Genomic DNA, 15,268 nt, shown 5'->3' on the forward strand with positions numbered 1-15,268 from the left:
GAACAACAGTGTCACCTACAGATGAGTTAGTGTAAGAACATTTTACCTGAAAAATGAAAAATCAGTAATACAATTTGAATACACAGGTTCGTCGTTGTATCTGTGTTACAACATAACATATACACGCATAAAATTAAGACAAAATGAGATAAAAATGTATACAGTGACAAAAGAGAGTTACATTTAAAACAGGTCTTAATTTTATTTTTAAAAGTGCGGAACAAAACATAAGTTTCACTTCTTTGCCTACAGGGGCGCGCGCTGGTCTCGTGAAAGCGGAAGTTGGTGTCGGCTGATTTGAAAACGCGCAACTTCCGTTCCGTGCGGTTCAAAAAATAGTTGCACTCTTTTTTTTATCTGGTAAAGCAGGGCTAATCTTTTGTCCGAGGCGGCCGTGCTAGTGACCCGGCATGGACATCCAGAGTAAGTTTTCATGCTTTACTCGAGTCCTGTGTTTGTATGTTGATGTCTTTGATACGTTTGTAGAAACGTGCGTAATTGTGGCTGTGCTAATATGACCAGCTAAAGACATGTGTTTTATCAGCATTATAACAACTAATGCGATATCTGTATATGCGGGTATTTCATATTTGTTGTAAAGTTACAAACCTTTGAGTACCTCTCGAGTGATTTGCGTTTATTTGTTTATGTGCCCGATTTTCAGCATTTTGCAGTTACTTGCAAATATGGGTTCTAGATAGTAGTTTGTTTTTAAACACACTTTCTGATGTCTCATAACAGGTATTGAACCAATGACACTTGGCTCCCCAACCTCCCCCAAGCCTGGTGCTCAGTTTTTACCCGGGTTTCTGATGGGAGACCTGCCTGCTCCTGTCACACCTCAACCCAGGTCTTTTGGGTTGACAGGAGGTGGGGCAGAAACAAGGTCTCCTCTTCTGGCTGGTAAACACCTATTATTTTTCGTTGTGTTTTGCTAATACCATGAGGAATTTCTGCTCCCCTTTTATACATGACATAGAAGTTACTTGGTAAGAGATTTTATCCTCTTTTCCATCAGGTGGGTCTCCTCCACAGCCAGTGGTCCCAACACCTAAAGACAAGAGTGGAGCCCCTCCAGTCAGAAGCATCTACGATGACCTCAACGGTTCCTGTGTGGGAATGTCACCTCTTGCTGCTCGCAAACAAGTGAGAAGTGCATACAAACTTATAGATTTTAATTTAAGTCTGCAGCACATGTCCTTATAGAAGAACATTGAGAGACATTCAAATGTATTTATCCTACATATATATATATTTTTTAAAGGGGTGGTTGATTGATTTTCACTTTTCTAACTTTAGTTAGTGTGTAATGTTGCTGTTTGAGCATAAACAACATCTGCAAAGTTATGACGTTCAAAGCAAAGGGAGATATTTTCTTTTAAAGAAATTGCTTTTTAAGGACTACAACAAACGGCTGGTAAGGACTACACAACATTCCTCTCGGGTTAGTGACATCACTAACCCTAAAATTGACATAAACCCCGCCCCCGGGAAACGGTTTATAGATTATCAAGACAGAATATGCTAATCAATGACTTGAAGATAATTACACACGCGTTACTTCAACTAACCATTCAGAAATGTTGTCTACATGTTGTCACTTCTTGAGTCTCTCCATCTTTCTGACTCTGGTTTGAACATAAAAGGCTAAAGGTTTTTGACATTTTCAGTGCAGTGTGAGGTAAAAGGACACAAGCTGTTGAAGCTCTGCCCTCTGTGCGGGGAGCACCAGCTCATTTGCCTTTAAAGGGATAGACACCAAAACTGTGCGTTTTTGCTCACCCTCAAAAAGTGACAACTTTAACATGCTATATAAAAATATCTGTGGGGTATTTTGAGCTAAAACTTCACATTTATTTTTACATTTTGTGAAAAGTGCATTATACCACCCCTTTAATTGAGTAAATATACAAATTAAGAATGTTTAACTTTCAAAGTCAGTAGTGAGTACTGATATAGTATTAGCTATAGGAATTTAATTATTGAATGAACAATATTGAAAATAAATAAGCCCTAATCAGATATATCATGACAATTTGAAAATGTTATTTAAGTAATTTGGAAGTTAAAAGATACTGGGTTGGATTCACTAATAATTGCATGGATTATTCATATTTATACGTACAGGAGAACTTCTCATAAGTTCACTCCTAATTCACAACACGTGCATATGCATTGCACATGAACTTGTTCTTAACATCGTTCTCATGTTAATTAATTTGCAAATTTGCCCCACCTTCACCCATTCACAGGAGCTCAGAATACCTGATCACTCGGTCAACTTTACTGTAGTAAACGCTAGCCTACACAATGGCAAGTGGAAATCCTGGTTTAATTCAGCCATATATATGTTTGAACCGGAAACTGATTCAGAAGTGGTAGAGTTAATTATACAGGCTGGTCTACTAGTCGAAGTTTCAGAATGGTAATGCGTTTTATTTATCGCTCTCTACAACGTCTGACACATAACAGTAATTAATATGATTAGCTTTTTGCTTGACTACATTATCAAACAGCTAATATAATTTGTTGCTAACGTTACACAAACCATGTTCCAATTCACCATCTCAGAGTCAGACTGCTGCCTTCTAAAAATCAGCATCCTTAGAAACACTTTGAATAACTTAGAACGTCAGTGGAGAAAAACATATAGTTAATCATAACATCGTAATATACATATATAATTCACCCGCTATATTGCTAAATGTACCTGATTTTACATATCAATAGAAGAATATAGCCCACTGGGATAAACTGGCTTCTCTTGAGACTCCCCACATAGTAATGATAGGCTAAAGCCTATATGTATATTGGTTACAAGGTAGTTTGTGACATAAGAAACCGGCGATTTCAAACCGCTTTTTTGGGCCACTGCAGTTTTAAGGAGAAAATACTCAGCAATGCTGTTGGCTTATGAATTTGCTCATGGATTGTCTTAAAGCATATTAAAAACACCACATAGACATTTAAATAACATTTAAAAACTTGTTTTTAAGAACTTTAAAGACTTTAAGATTCTATGTAGAAAATGTCATCTTAACAGTAATACAGTTATAAGGCCATCCAGAGGATGTAATTTTCACGTGTAGTCCCCCCCCCCCCATAAACTTAGAATACATTTCCGTACTAAAGTTATTAGTGAATAATATATTTTTTTTCGTAAAAACGCTCGTACACTGATTTCACACACGGTTAGTGAATAAGACCCAATTTTTTTTATATTAATTGCACAGATTTAGCAATTACACACTGAGAAAGGATTGAAAGCATTTTGTTAAGCAGAGTTTTTCCTTGGCTTTAATATTTTGCTTTTCACAGCCATTTGCTGGAGTGCACACCCCATTGTCTGGTCTACCAGGGACACCAGGAACAGGTAAACATCATTTGTAATTTGATTTCTTACTAAATGAAGTTCCCTGCAAAAAAATTGTTTATTCTTATTGACTTTCTTGTTCTATAGTCTCTAGTTTGTTTAGCCCTGCGGGGCAGCAGATGAAATCAACACTTTCCCCAGCTCAAGTAGATCCGTTCTTCACACAAGGAGATGCTCTGTCCTCTGACGACCAGCTAGATGACACCTGGGTCACAGTGTTTGGGTGTGTGGGTTTAAAAATATTTTTTTTTATTGTAGTACCCCCCCCCCCCCCCCCCCCCCCCCCCCATAGTACTATTAAGTAATTCATCCTAGAACAAATATGATGTCAGGGCTTATGGCATCGTTGTTGTCTACATATGGCATACAATTCTTGCTTGTTTGTACACAGGTTCCCTCCAGCATCTGCTTCATACATCCTTTTACAGTTTGCACAGTATGGAAACATATTAAAACATGTAGTAAGTATAGACCAGGTTTCATCATTGCAGTTTGGTTTATATATGATTGTAATCTGTAAAAATGTATGTTTATTATTATTTACAGATGTCTAATACTGGAAACTGGATGCATGTTCAGTATCAGTCTAAACTGCAGGCACGGAAAGCTCTCAGTAAAGATGGAAAGATATTTGGAGAGGCCATTATGATTGGTGTCAAACCATGTATTGATAAGGTAGAAGCACACAATAAATAATTTCCTCGTGAAAATTAGCAGTGGATGGAAGTGTTCCTGTATGTAATAATTGTAACAGTAATAATGTTACGTTGTATTCTTTTGGCAGAGTGTAATGGAAACCTCAGAAAAGGTCAGTACTTCCAGTTCTGTGTTCACGCCCCCGGTGAAGGCTCATGGGACCCCCAGTCACCCTGTATCAACTCCCCGATCTGTCATGAGACCCCTCAGTGCGGCTTACAAAGCATCCAGCAGTGACTACCAGGTATAGTTGAACAAATTCATTAATATAAATCTATTAAAAGCAGCTTTTAAGAAAATAAATGCTTTTAACAATGCAAGGGTTTTGTGGAAAGAGCAGTTTATTGCATTTGGGAGCAAAGGAGCATATTAAACTACTGTAACTCAAAAGTTTTTACTAAAATGAATGTTTGTAAATTAGTTAGGGCATAAATATTAATAAAATGGTAACACTTTACCATGGCTTTTCTGTTGCTCAAACAGTAGAGTGTTGGCGCTTGCAACGCCAAGGTCATTTGTTCGATTCATGCAAGAACTGATAAGAATGCAAATGTGTACCTTGAAATGAAAGTCACTTTGGATAAAAGCGTCTGCCAAATGCATAAGTGTAAATGTAAATCAACTTTACAGTAAGGTCTCATTAGTTAACATTAGTTAATGCATTAACTAACATCAACTATGAATGATGAGCAGTACATTTGTTACTAGGGGTGTGCAGCAGAGACAGTATTTGTAACTGTAATAATTAGAGCCCGACCGATATGGATTTTTGGGGGACAATACCGATATTAGGGAGTAAAAAAAGATGTGTATATTATAGTTAGACATGTGCCGGGTATTCGGTAATGCGATAAACCGCGGTAATGAATATGCACGATATTGTTGTCGCGGGCACTTCAAAATAATAGATCAGAATTTAGATTTTTAAAACGCGCATTAGCTTATTTCCCATCAACCGCTTAAAAAAACACTGCGTATATGCTGTACAAAACACGTGCGCACTCTGATGTAAACAATCCCCACATGAAGCACTGTGTGCATGTGGCGCAGTGCGCACTCTAGTCTAATGTAAACAATCCTCACATGAAGAAGCACGGCGGAAGGAGGAACGCTGCCGTCGATTTATCCCCCTTCTAAAAGTAGGGCTGCCAACTCTATGCATTCAGCGTGAGACTCAAGCAATCGACACTTTTCAGACGCTCTCACGCCACACATCCATTTTCTCACGCAGAGAAAAATCGCGGCGCAGAGAGGAGACTGACACCGACAGACAAGACAGAGCAGGTTACTTTTGATATGAAAAAAATTCTCAGCTCTCAGGTTCTGTCCATTTTATTATGAAATTCAGACAATAAATACCGTTTTGGCGCTTGTAAATGTGACGTGACCGATCGCTGTAGCGCATCAGATCAAGTAAACCGATCATCTGTTACTTTTTATTTAAAGATACAGTACAACTTACCGAAAGGTATTTATGCCTCATACATAATATCGATCAATCAGTGTTTTTCAGCCACGGAAAGAGGTCAATAAAACTGCAGGACAACAATTATGTCACAGAACGTTACATTTACCTCAGGAAAGCCATTTAATGACCAGCACGTTAGTTGACTAGAAAAAAATATAGAGAGGAGTATTTTGCTAAATATGTGGACTAAGAACTATATTACATATTTATTATATTTTTTACTTGTGTCATTACATAATTGTTATTATAATGAAAACCACATTATATTTAATTTTAATTTGATATTTTTAACTTTTAATAATACCAGCTGATAGGGCTCTCTGTATGTTTACAGCATTATGTGAGATGTATTTTTTCTTCAGAAAAATTAACATGTAGGCTATGTACAGTAGCCTACCTAATATTTATCCAAATGAGTCACAAAAAGTAAAAAAAAGTAGCCTACCAGTCATTGTAACATGTTGTAACTAAACTAAACTTAATACAATTCTGTTTAGTTTGCCAAATGTTTTGACAATCACAATTACACCTATTTTGATGCAAGTTGTTTTTTTTTTTACACCCCCCCCCCCCCCCCCCCCCCCCCAATCCATCCATTTCTCTTATGCAATTAAAATATCGTATACCGTGATAAAAGCTCAATCAATTAATCGCAGCATGAAAATTTGATGCCTAATTGCCACATGCCTAATTATAGTACAGTACCAGTCAAAAGTTTGGACACACTTTCCTATTTGTGTGTCCAAACTTTTGACTGGTACTGTATATAGAATACAGTATATAGAATACTATATATATATATATATATATATATATATATATATATATATATATAATATATATATATATATATATATATATATATATATACACATAAACACATTTTTTGCAATGATCACTCAAATGTGGTGATCAAGCACTTTGATGTGACGACAGATATGTAATGTAATAGAGGCAGAGTATTTACCAATTTAACAAACTTTATTATCCAAAAAGAGTCTGACATCAGTGCACTGAATGGTAAACTTTACTTCACTTATTATTATAAATAACTTATAAAAAAACGTACAAAATATATATAACTTGAATTAAGAAAATAAAAGGTAACTGTGTTGGGCAAGCAAGCTGCTGCCAATCCAACAGGGGCAGGTTATAATGCAGAAAGCACAGCTTTTCTGCGTTCTCTCCTTTGAGGGAGCTTCGCTTCTCTTCATAAATGTTGCTAATAGTGCTGAACACCCTCTCACTTGGCACAGAGGAGGGTGGACAGGAGAGGTATCTCCTGGCCTGGCCTGATATCCTCTTGAACCGGCTAGTGTTGTGCTTCCACCACTCCAGTGGGTTGCCTCTTTTTCTGTCTATGACTGGCTCAATCATGTACCTCTCGAGCTCTTCAAGGATCCCCTCAGCTGCCTGTGCATGACTGGTTGAAGTGAGCATGGTGTCATACAGACTGTCTAGAAGACTGTGGGCCTGGTCCTCCACTCTCTGCCTTTTGGGGTCTCCCTCATCACTGGTGCTATCTGCTGGTGTTGGGTCTGGTGGAGTCTTCTCTGCCCTCTTCCCTCATCCAGGCTTTGGCTTGGGTTAGTGTCTCTGGTGACAAGGGCCGCTCCTTGTCCTTGAAGCGTGGGTGGAGCAGGCATGCAAGCACCACCTCTTTTGACTCTTTTACTAGTTTGGAAAACCTTTTCTCCAGGCTCTCCAGCATAGTCTTCCTCAGAGTCTGGATTCCTTTACTGGTGGGTCCCTGTGACTCCAGCAGACACCTCAGCACAGCTACACATGGTATAATGCTGGAGGCAGAGGAGTCTGCTTTGCTCATTTCCTGTGTTACCTCCTCCAGTGGTGTCAGGGTCTCCGCCAGGTTGGCTGCCACATCCCACTCGTCCGCTGTTGGACAAGTGAAATACCCATGGTCACTTGAATTGGCTGTGATTGCTCTCTTTTGCTCCAGCATCCTCAGGAGCATGTGTAGTGTGGAGTTCCACCTGGTTGGCACAGCTGGAGTATGGAATGCTGAGGGACACCAATCTCCTTCTGAATTACAGAGAGCCGTTGCTGTGCAATAATTGAGTGGTTAAAGTGGGTGGCTATTCTTTTTAGTTTGGCCAGTATGTCCCCCACCACCCTTTGGGAGCTGAGGCCATCATTAATGATCAGCTGAAGTGTATGGGCACTGCAGCTCAGGTCAGGCACCTCCGCAAGTCTCATGCCTTTTACCATCTTCGCGCCACTGTCCCTTAGCACCAGGAGGACACGCTGTGCGTTGATGTTCCATTCCTTAAGCATGGTCAGGAAGATCTGCCTGATGTATTCCCCTCTGTGGGACCCAGACATGGCCTTCACATTCAACACAATTTGGACCCTATTCTAGTTCCTGTCAATGAAATTAGCAGTCAAGCTCATGAGGGCTTCAGTATATCCAGACCAACAGTCTACGCTGTTTCCTGCATTTTCCGCAGAGAGAAGTTGCTTTATTTGGGTTACAACTTTTGAGTGAATTTGGTCCATTAGCGGAAATACTTCTCACTTTTCAAAGGGTACCTGGGCTCTGCCTTGGCTAGTAATCTTTTAAAACCAGCACCCTCCACAATTGCATAAGGCAGGATATTAGTTGCGATCATTTCAATGATCAACTTGTCCAGCTCCTTTAATCTTTTATTGTCTGTGGTCCACTTTGTGGTCTTATCAAACACTTGTTTGCTTGTGGGCTGTGATGGAGCTCTGTTTCCTTTAGGCTGTGCTGCTTTTATCATGTGCCCTTATGATAGGCTACTTTGTTTCACTTTAAGATGTGCCCACAAGTTGGTTGTATTTTTCGTTTTGAGGCTGCCTGATCCCTGACTGACAGAGATATTACAGATATGACAGATAACTGTTAATGTACTAGATGGGTCCTTGAAGTAGTCCCACACCTTACTACTACCACCCTCAGCCATCTGTAAAAAAAAAAAAAAAAAAAAAAAAAAATATATATATATATATATATATATATATATATATATATATATATATAAAATTAGTTATTTGTTTGAGCTGGAACCAAACTAGTTTGCATTGCGTGTTAATCTTGTTTAGTTAATCTTCACTAATTACTTCATCTTTTTATTTAGTAACGTTATATATAAAAAATAACTTAATGTAATGAGTGGCACTGGCAAAACCTTATTTCCTCTAGTCTCTACCAGTGGTGGAAGAAATACTCAGATATTTTACTAAAGTAATAATAATACCATTATGAAAATGTTCAATTCCATTGTAGGAGCCATTAATGGGTTCATGTAATTTTTCCCACTACTAGAGGTGCATACTGCGTTTATGTTGTCAAATCGACACAGAAGGTCAAACAAACTCATTGTAATGGACTTGATTGGAATTTTTTTTTTTTTTTTTTGATAAGATGGATAAAATGGACCATTTTCTTTATTTTTGTTTTTAATCTTGAAAGAAATGTACAATATATGGATTAGAATATCCAACTTTATTTTCAAAGGTATGGACATTGCATTATACTTTTAATCTGTTCAACAACACACGCTCAAAATCAAGGATCTAAAAATAGGACAAACGCACACCTATATACACATTTACATTTAAAATCATATTTAACCAAAAGTACATAAGTAGTCAGCATACTAAATGTGAATTCTCATTATGCAAAATGGTATAAAGTGTTATTATATAAATTATTGGAATATTGCTTGATGTAACGTAGCGTTATAGGCAGAATTACTCTTGAAAGAGAGCTGGTTTCTCAAAGATGCGCAGAGACTGCAACGTAGCTATTTGATTTGCCATCTTGCTCATTTCATTCATTCGTGTATCATATCGTACAAGGTTTAAATAATTTAAATAGGCATGTAAAATAGTAGAACGTATATGATGTAGTATTTTAGTTGATATTACTCTCTTGCCAAGTTCTGATTTCTGAAAGACGCACAGAGATGGTAACTCGGCTATTTATTTTGCACTAGTTTCATTCATAGTTTACACGCATTCACTTCACACACTCATTATTGCGTAGTGATTTTAGAGGTTTATGTAGCCTATAATATCGTGCTGTGCCTTGGCTCACCTATTATCCAACAAACATGAGGAGTGACTGTGTCTGCCGAAATATTTTTTCTATTGTTCGGTAGAATTTGTTAGTCGTTTTCAAGCCGTTTTCCGTGCCTTTCCAAATATGGTATTCGGCATGGGCACATCCCTATTTGCAACAGTATTTATTCATCTTGTTAATGTTAGTTAACTGTTCATTGTTAGTTAGTTTGTTAGCTCAGGTCATTAAATAATATTAACAGCAGGGCTGGGAACAGTATTGAAAAAGTAAAAGTACTCAGACTACATTTTTTGAAAGTAATGGTAGAGTAAAAGAAAAAACTATTTTGAGTAAAAGTACTCATGAATAGTGAGTACTGAGCTGTGGATTCTACCCCCTTATAATAAACACTTTGCACTGCTATTTTTAAATGTAGAAAATACTGTAATTGACATTCTCTTTTGCTGTTTTTCAGAAAGAATGAAGAATATCTAGATCCATCAACAGTTTTAATATTGTCTTTTAAAAAATAAATCACTCATCACTGATAAAACGTATCCCAAATGTACTTCCAAAACAATAGGAAAATGCTATTACAAATGTAAAGATGAAAGTAACTTTCAGTACACTCATCACCATTTTAAATGGATTTAAAATCCTTAGTAAGGCCTTAACGCTGAGCGAGGTATTGTTGTACATAAAATCTCAATGTTCAGAACAGTACAAAGAATCTTTTTTTTTTTTTTTAAATGCTGACTGTATGAAATGGATAAAAAAAAAAACTGTTTATAAGTGAGCTGTAGTTTTATTGCATCGCGCTGACAGAGATGCAGTATAACGTGCATGGGTTATCCAATAGGTGCATACTGAATTTGATCCTCCAATTTCAGCACATTTATCCATGGTAAGATTTTTTTTTTCCACATTAAGCATTTTAGAATGTCCCCAACAAACTTTTTCACATACTAATCTCAATGAGCTGCCCACTGCTGCAGGACACGCGTGAGGGAGAGGTGTGGCAGTGCAGATCGCAGTCTCTCTATGTTCAAGTACATAAATGGGAGTGGGAATTCCCCACATTATGAACGTGATACTTGCAGGAGTTATACAATTTTATAATCTATTATTATTATCTCGTGCCAAATTTTATACCCTGTATATATACAGATCATCTAGTAAGCCGAAATCCTATATTTGCCGTACACTTTTTTTATATATATATATATATATATATATTTTTTTTATTAGAGGAAGAATTAAATGCTGATATCTCAGTTGAATCTATTGGTGTCTGACTGCTCTTGCCGTTGTTATAGGAAACATGCTGAAAGTCACTGCAGAAACAAGACTGTGATGTTGCAAAGTGCCGGTCGAGCAGAAAATTACAATATAATTGAGATTTAGAATTTCTGCCGCTGCATCAGAAGACGTAGTAGCCCAGTGCGGCGGCTACACACAAAGACAATAAATAAATAAGACAACATCTGTATTGCAAACATGTTGCTGTTGTTTTGGGCATATCCTTACCAACACATCATCATGCTTTGAGGCCTACAGCCACGGAATCACTGCACATTATATAAACTGTAAATTCAGCGTTTGAGAGGAAAAATGTCAAATGCTGACAGAAAACGCGACAACTTGAGTGAAGAAGAGACAGTTTCATTCTTACCTTTTATAGTCCGGAATATCCATAAACTCAATAGTACAGTTGGATGCGCAATGCTAGAGCTTTTATGTAATCAGGTTGTGTGCTGCGTTCATCCAATCAATGACACTGACTCCACAAATATGCAAACAAGAACATTAACCCAGGGTTTAGGAATGTACAATAGGCGCGCTTCCATTACAGATTTTCTAAATGTCGAAAAAAAACTATTACGAAATAACAGCGTTTCCATTAACCGATGTAAAACGTTATACTTGTGAGAGGCTCGTATGAGGTGTTTCTCCCTCATATCTGCTTCGGGGTCTTGATTGTGGCATTTATTTGCGGTTTAGAATCTATTATTCGTGTAATTCTTTTTGTCTTTTATGAATTTAATAAAGAACTCTGTCTCGTCTTCTGTCCAAACATACCGCGTTATCTACGTCAGGTGACCTGGAAATGCGCAAAAACTGTTTCCATTGCAGTTTTGTGAAATATGTATTTTTCGAATTGCCTGAAAAACCACCTCATGCAAGTTTTTTTCGATAAATGGGAGTTTTTGCAAAAAATGCGTGTTTCCATTGGGCATATTTTCAATTCGCAATTTCAATTTGCGCAATTTGAAGGGTAAATGAAACGCGGCTGATGTGAAACGTCTACTTATAAATACCCGGGATTAAATGTTAATCATGGGTTATTAGCAGTGTGAAACGTGAAGCAAGATAACCCAGAATTCCATTTACCCGGGGTTTAGAATGATCCAGGATCAACTACTTCAAGTGTGAAAAGCCCTTGTGTGGACAGTCTATTTTTTATCAGATTCCTATCAGATACACAAATAATCTGATACTGATCAGATACTGACAGTGTGAACAGCCTAAGATTTGTAAATGCTTCAAAAGTGTTTGTCATTGTTAGCTCATGTTAACTAATGTAGTTAACTGAGGCTAACAAATTGAACCTTATTGTAAAGTGTAGCCAATAAAAATTACTCTAAAGTCTGAATAACACCCTGTCGGCAGCAGAACCTGACGTAATTTGGGAATAATGTGCATCTCTTTCTATTTTGTAGTTTTCACACACCCAGGTGAACATGATTTAAATTTTTTAATTTTATGCCTTTTGTTCTTGCAGTTTTAATAACTCAATAGCAATTTGCACAAAAACAATTTCATATGATTTTGAATGACAGGAGTGGGTATGATTATGATGATAATAATATTCTGCGTATTATAATCTAGTTTTACAAATGTTATTTAAATGGCTAGTTACTGGATGAAACTGAAATGTGCTGTAAGGAACAACATTTTAAAAGCATAATTTGTGAAACGCCTCCTTTTTGTTTTGTTCTGATTTATAGGTTGTGTCAGATCAACAGACACCAAAAAAGGATGACAGTTTTGTATCGAAAGCAATGGAGTATATGTTTGGATGGTAATCTTTCACTCACCAGGGTCCTGATGAAAAAGCTCTGAGACCATCAACAGCCTCTGATGTGTTGACATTGCTCTAAAAAACTAACATTGGGTTTTTCTGAGCACAATCATTGAGTGAATACAAAAGCACTTTATCTCTACGTTTGCGGACTGTTTGACATTGCGTGCTCTTTTGCTGAAGATGGACTCTTGAGTGTTTCACTTGGACTGCTTTCAGCTGCTGGGTTTGGAGTTGGTCCCTCAAGTCTGTCCTCAAAATCATACAGATTTAACAACTTAATTGTGTGCATTAAGTGTTTCAGGTCTTAAACATGCCAAAAGAGGGTTCTGCTGGTAATTTAAGGAGCATATCATGACACTCTCACGGGACCCTATTGTACAAAATCTGAAATTTTTACTTGACAGTTTGTGGTTATGGTCTGCTTTATTGATCTCATAAGAATATCATTTATTCAGCATTTTGATACCAAGACCTTATTCTACGATTTAACCACATTTTCATGGGTTATATACATCTGTTTTTAGGTTATTGTGGGTTTTCACTAACTTTATCAACTATTTTAACGGAACAGAAAACTTTTTTTTTTTTTTTTAAATGTCTGATTTTGAAAATGCCTTTTCCCTTTAATAAACATTGTCTGACTAGAAACTGCAGTTTGTTTTATTTATTTTTTTTAAACGTACACTAGGTAACTTTTTTTTTTTCTTGTTCAAAATTAACATGAAACAAAATTTAAATGAGTAAATGCATCATAATTCCTTTGTCCAAAGCGTGGTGTTTTTGTCTTAGCCTGATTCACTATGGTAAGCCTATTATATGTAGTCCGTGCGTCTCGTCATATAGAGAAAAGTTGCTCCGGTTACTTTGATACGTATGGTGTGAGTGCGAGCGAGAAAGGTTGACATGGAGCACGATAAACCTTTAAACTTCGAGGAATCACACGTTTTAAAATTAACACTGGCATGGCTTTTCGTAGAACAGATATTTGAAAAGTTGTAAAAGCGAGGTGGAGATGGTGTTATTTTACTCAACAGTTGAGTAAGGTATTGTATTGAACAGATAAATTGCCATTTGTAGAGTTCATTGTAAAGCATTATCTGTTGTAAAGGGTAATTCTTCCACACAGTCACGCAGAGCCGAAGCACAACCAAAGCAAAATGCATTTTAAAATGCAAACGTGCCACAATTTTGAGTACTTAAGACTTGACTTGGCAAGTATTAGAAGATTTGACTTTGACCTTTTCATGCTCTTCATGTGGGTTGATGCAGCATTTAAAGAGTGAAGAGAAGTTATTTTATTTTCAATTATCTTGTTTACAAAATGTGGAAAATTGAGAATTTGATCTAAATTGCCCTATAGATGAGTTTGACAGGAAGAGCAATTAACTGAATTACAATTCAAATGATCTTACGGTGTATGTGAGTGTACATGCATACAGCCTTTCAAAAGTGCGCTGTATCCCATGTGCTTCAAGGTTTCAACTGCATTCAGCGCTGATCTTCTGCAGACCTCGGGTTGTAAGTGGTTATTTGAGTTACGGATGCCTTTCTATCAGTTCAAGTCAGTCTGGCCATTCTCCTCTGACCTCTGGCAGATCTTTTAAACTTCAGCAGATCATCTTGACCATGTCTACATGCTAAAAGAGTGTCTGTCATGTGATTGGCTGATTAGATATTTGCATTAACGATCAGTTCAAAATGTGTGATAAAGTGGCTGGTTAGAATATGTGCGTAAGATCTATAGAACCATTTCAAGTTTAATTTCAAACAATTTGAGAATTGTAATTCAGTTAATTGCTTATTGAACTTTTGCATTTTTTTACATTACGTTAAAACATATATTTAAACATTCTCTGTTCAACTCTGAATGCCGCTGAATAGTATGCGGTAGTTAAAGAAAAGCGTGTTGCTGTTAAATGGAATTATGGACAAAAACCCTGTTGTAATATGACAGCGACCTGAAGACAGCATTGTGAATGCCTTTATAAGGATATGTGAGTTGTGCACATGTAAAAGGCTTGGCAACTTAGAATGACATGCTTGCTCTGGGCATATCGTTCTCCAGATGACAAACAAATGAAGCTTCAGCATTTACTTCAACATAAAAATTAAATCAAATTAATTTCATACGGAGTGGGATGTGCTAATGAGAACAAATTGACATGCGTTGCCTTCATTCCTTAAACCCATTCACAGCTCAGCATATTTATTGAATTATTGATTTTGTGTACTTGCCTCATTTGTACAAATATTCATTTTTTTCCCCTCAAATCTGTCACGTGTAATGAAATCCAATATGTAATTTGTGGCTGCTAGCAAGATTGTAACTTGACCCAGATTTTCCATTATTTCTTGAGATTTGATTGGAGACTCAAAGGTTAAGACTTGTAGATGAAGCAAGACCGCACTGGACTCTTTCAGTGATCTTCCAGATGACCCTGAGACTTGTTTGAGGTGTATGAAGCTCGCTCTGATCAGGCAGGGTAGCCAGCTGGATGCCCAAATCAGACACATGGCTGAGTGCTTGCTGAAGGTGACACAGAGCGGGTCTCTGGAGGTGAGGCTGACCCTTGCTGTCAGTGCACAGCTCAGGTGATACGCTCA

The 15,268-nt window shown here is 37.3% G+C and overlaps 1 protein-coding gene across 2 annotated transcripts; it reads left to right on the forward strand.

Moving 5' to 3' along the window:
• The first annotated feature begins 291 nt into the window (after positions 1-291).
• On the forward strand, positions 292-13,312 carry nup35 (nucleoporin 35). 2 transcript variants are annotated; one of them, XM_082175688.1, is made up of 9 exons: positions 292-423; positions 742-903; positions 1,019-1,146; positions 3,319-3,373; positions 3,461-3,596; positions 3,765-3,834; positions 3,920-4,048; positions 4,158-4,313; positions 12,588-13,312. In XM_082175688.1, exons 1-9 carry the CDS (start codon positions 411-413, stop codon positions 12,663-12,665), a joined length of 927 nt encoding a protein of 308 aa, XP_082031814.1. In that variant the 5' UTR covers positions 292-410; the 3' UTR covers positions 12,666-13,312. The 2 variants fall into 2 exon arrangements, with proteins under 2 accessions (XP_082031814.1, XP_082031815.1); XM_082175689.1 differs by lacking the exon at positions 12,588-13,312 and adding an exon at positions 10,055-10,132.
• Positions 13,313-15,268: the final 1,956 nt, after the last annotated feature.

The sequence above is a fragment of the Leuciscus leuciscus genome (assembly GCF_965113295.1).
Source record: "Leuciscus leuciscus genome assembly, chromosome: 7".
Classification (NCBI taxonomy): domain Eukaryota; kingdom Metazoa; phylum Chordata; class Actinopteri; order Cypriniformes; family Leuciscidae; genus Leuciscus; species Leuciscus leuciscus.

What these genes read in the sequence shown, in the direction of transcription:
- nup35 (XM_082175688.1), top strand. An exon ending in AAGGTCTCCTCTTCTGGCTG is followed by an intron (nt 904 to 1,018) that starts GTAAACACCTAT and finishes CTTTTCCATCAG; the next exon opens with GTGGGTCTCCTCCACAGCCA. An exon ending in ACCTGGGTCACAGTGTTTGG is followed by an intron (nt 3,597 to 3,764) that starts GTGTGTGGGTTT and finishes GTTTGTACACAG; the next exon opens with GTTCCCTCCAGCATCTGCTT.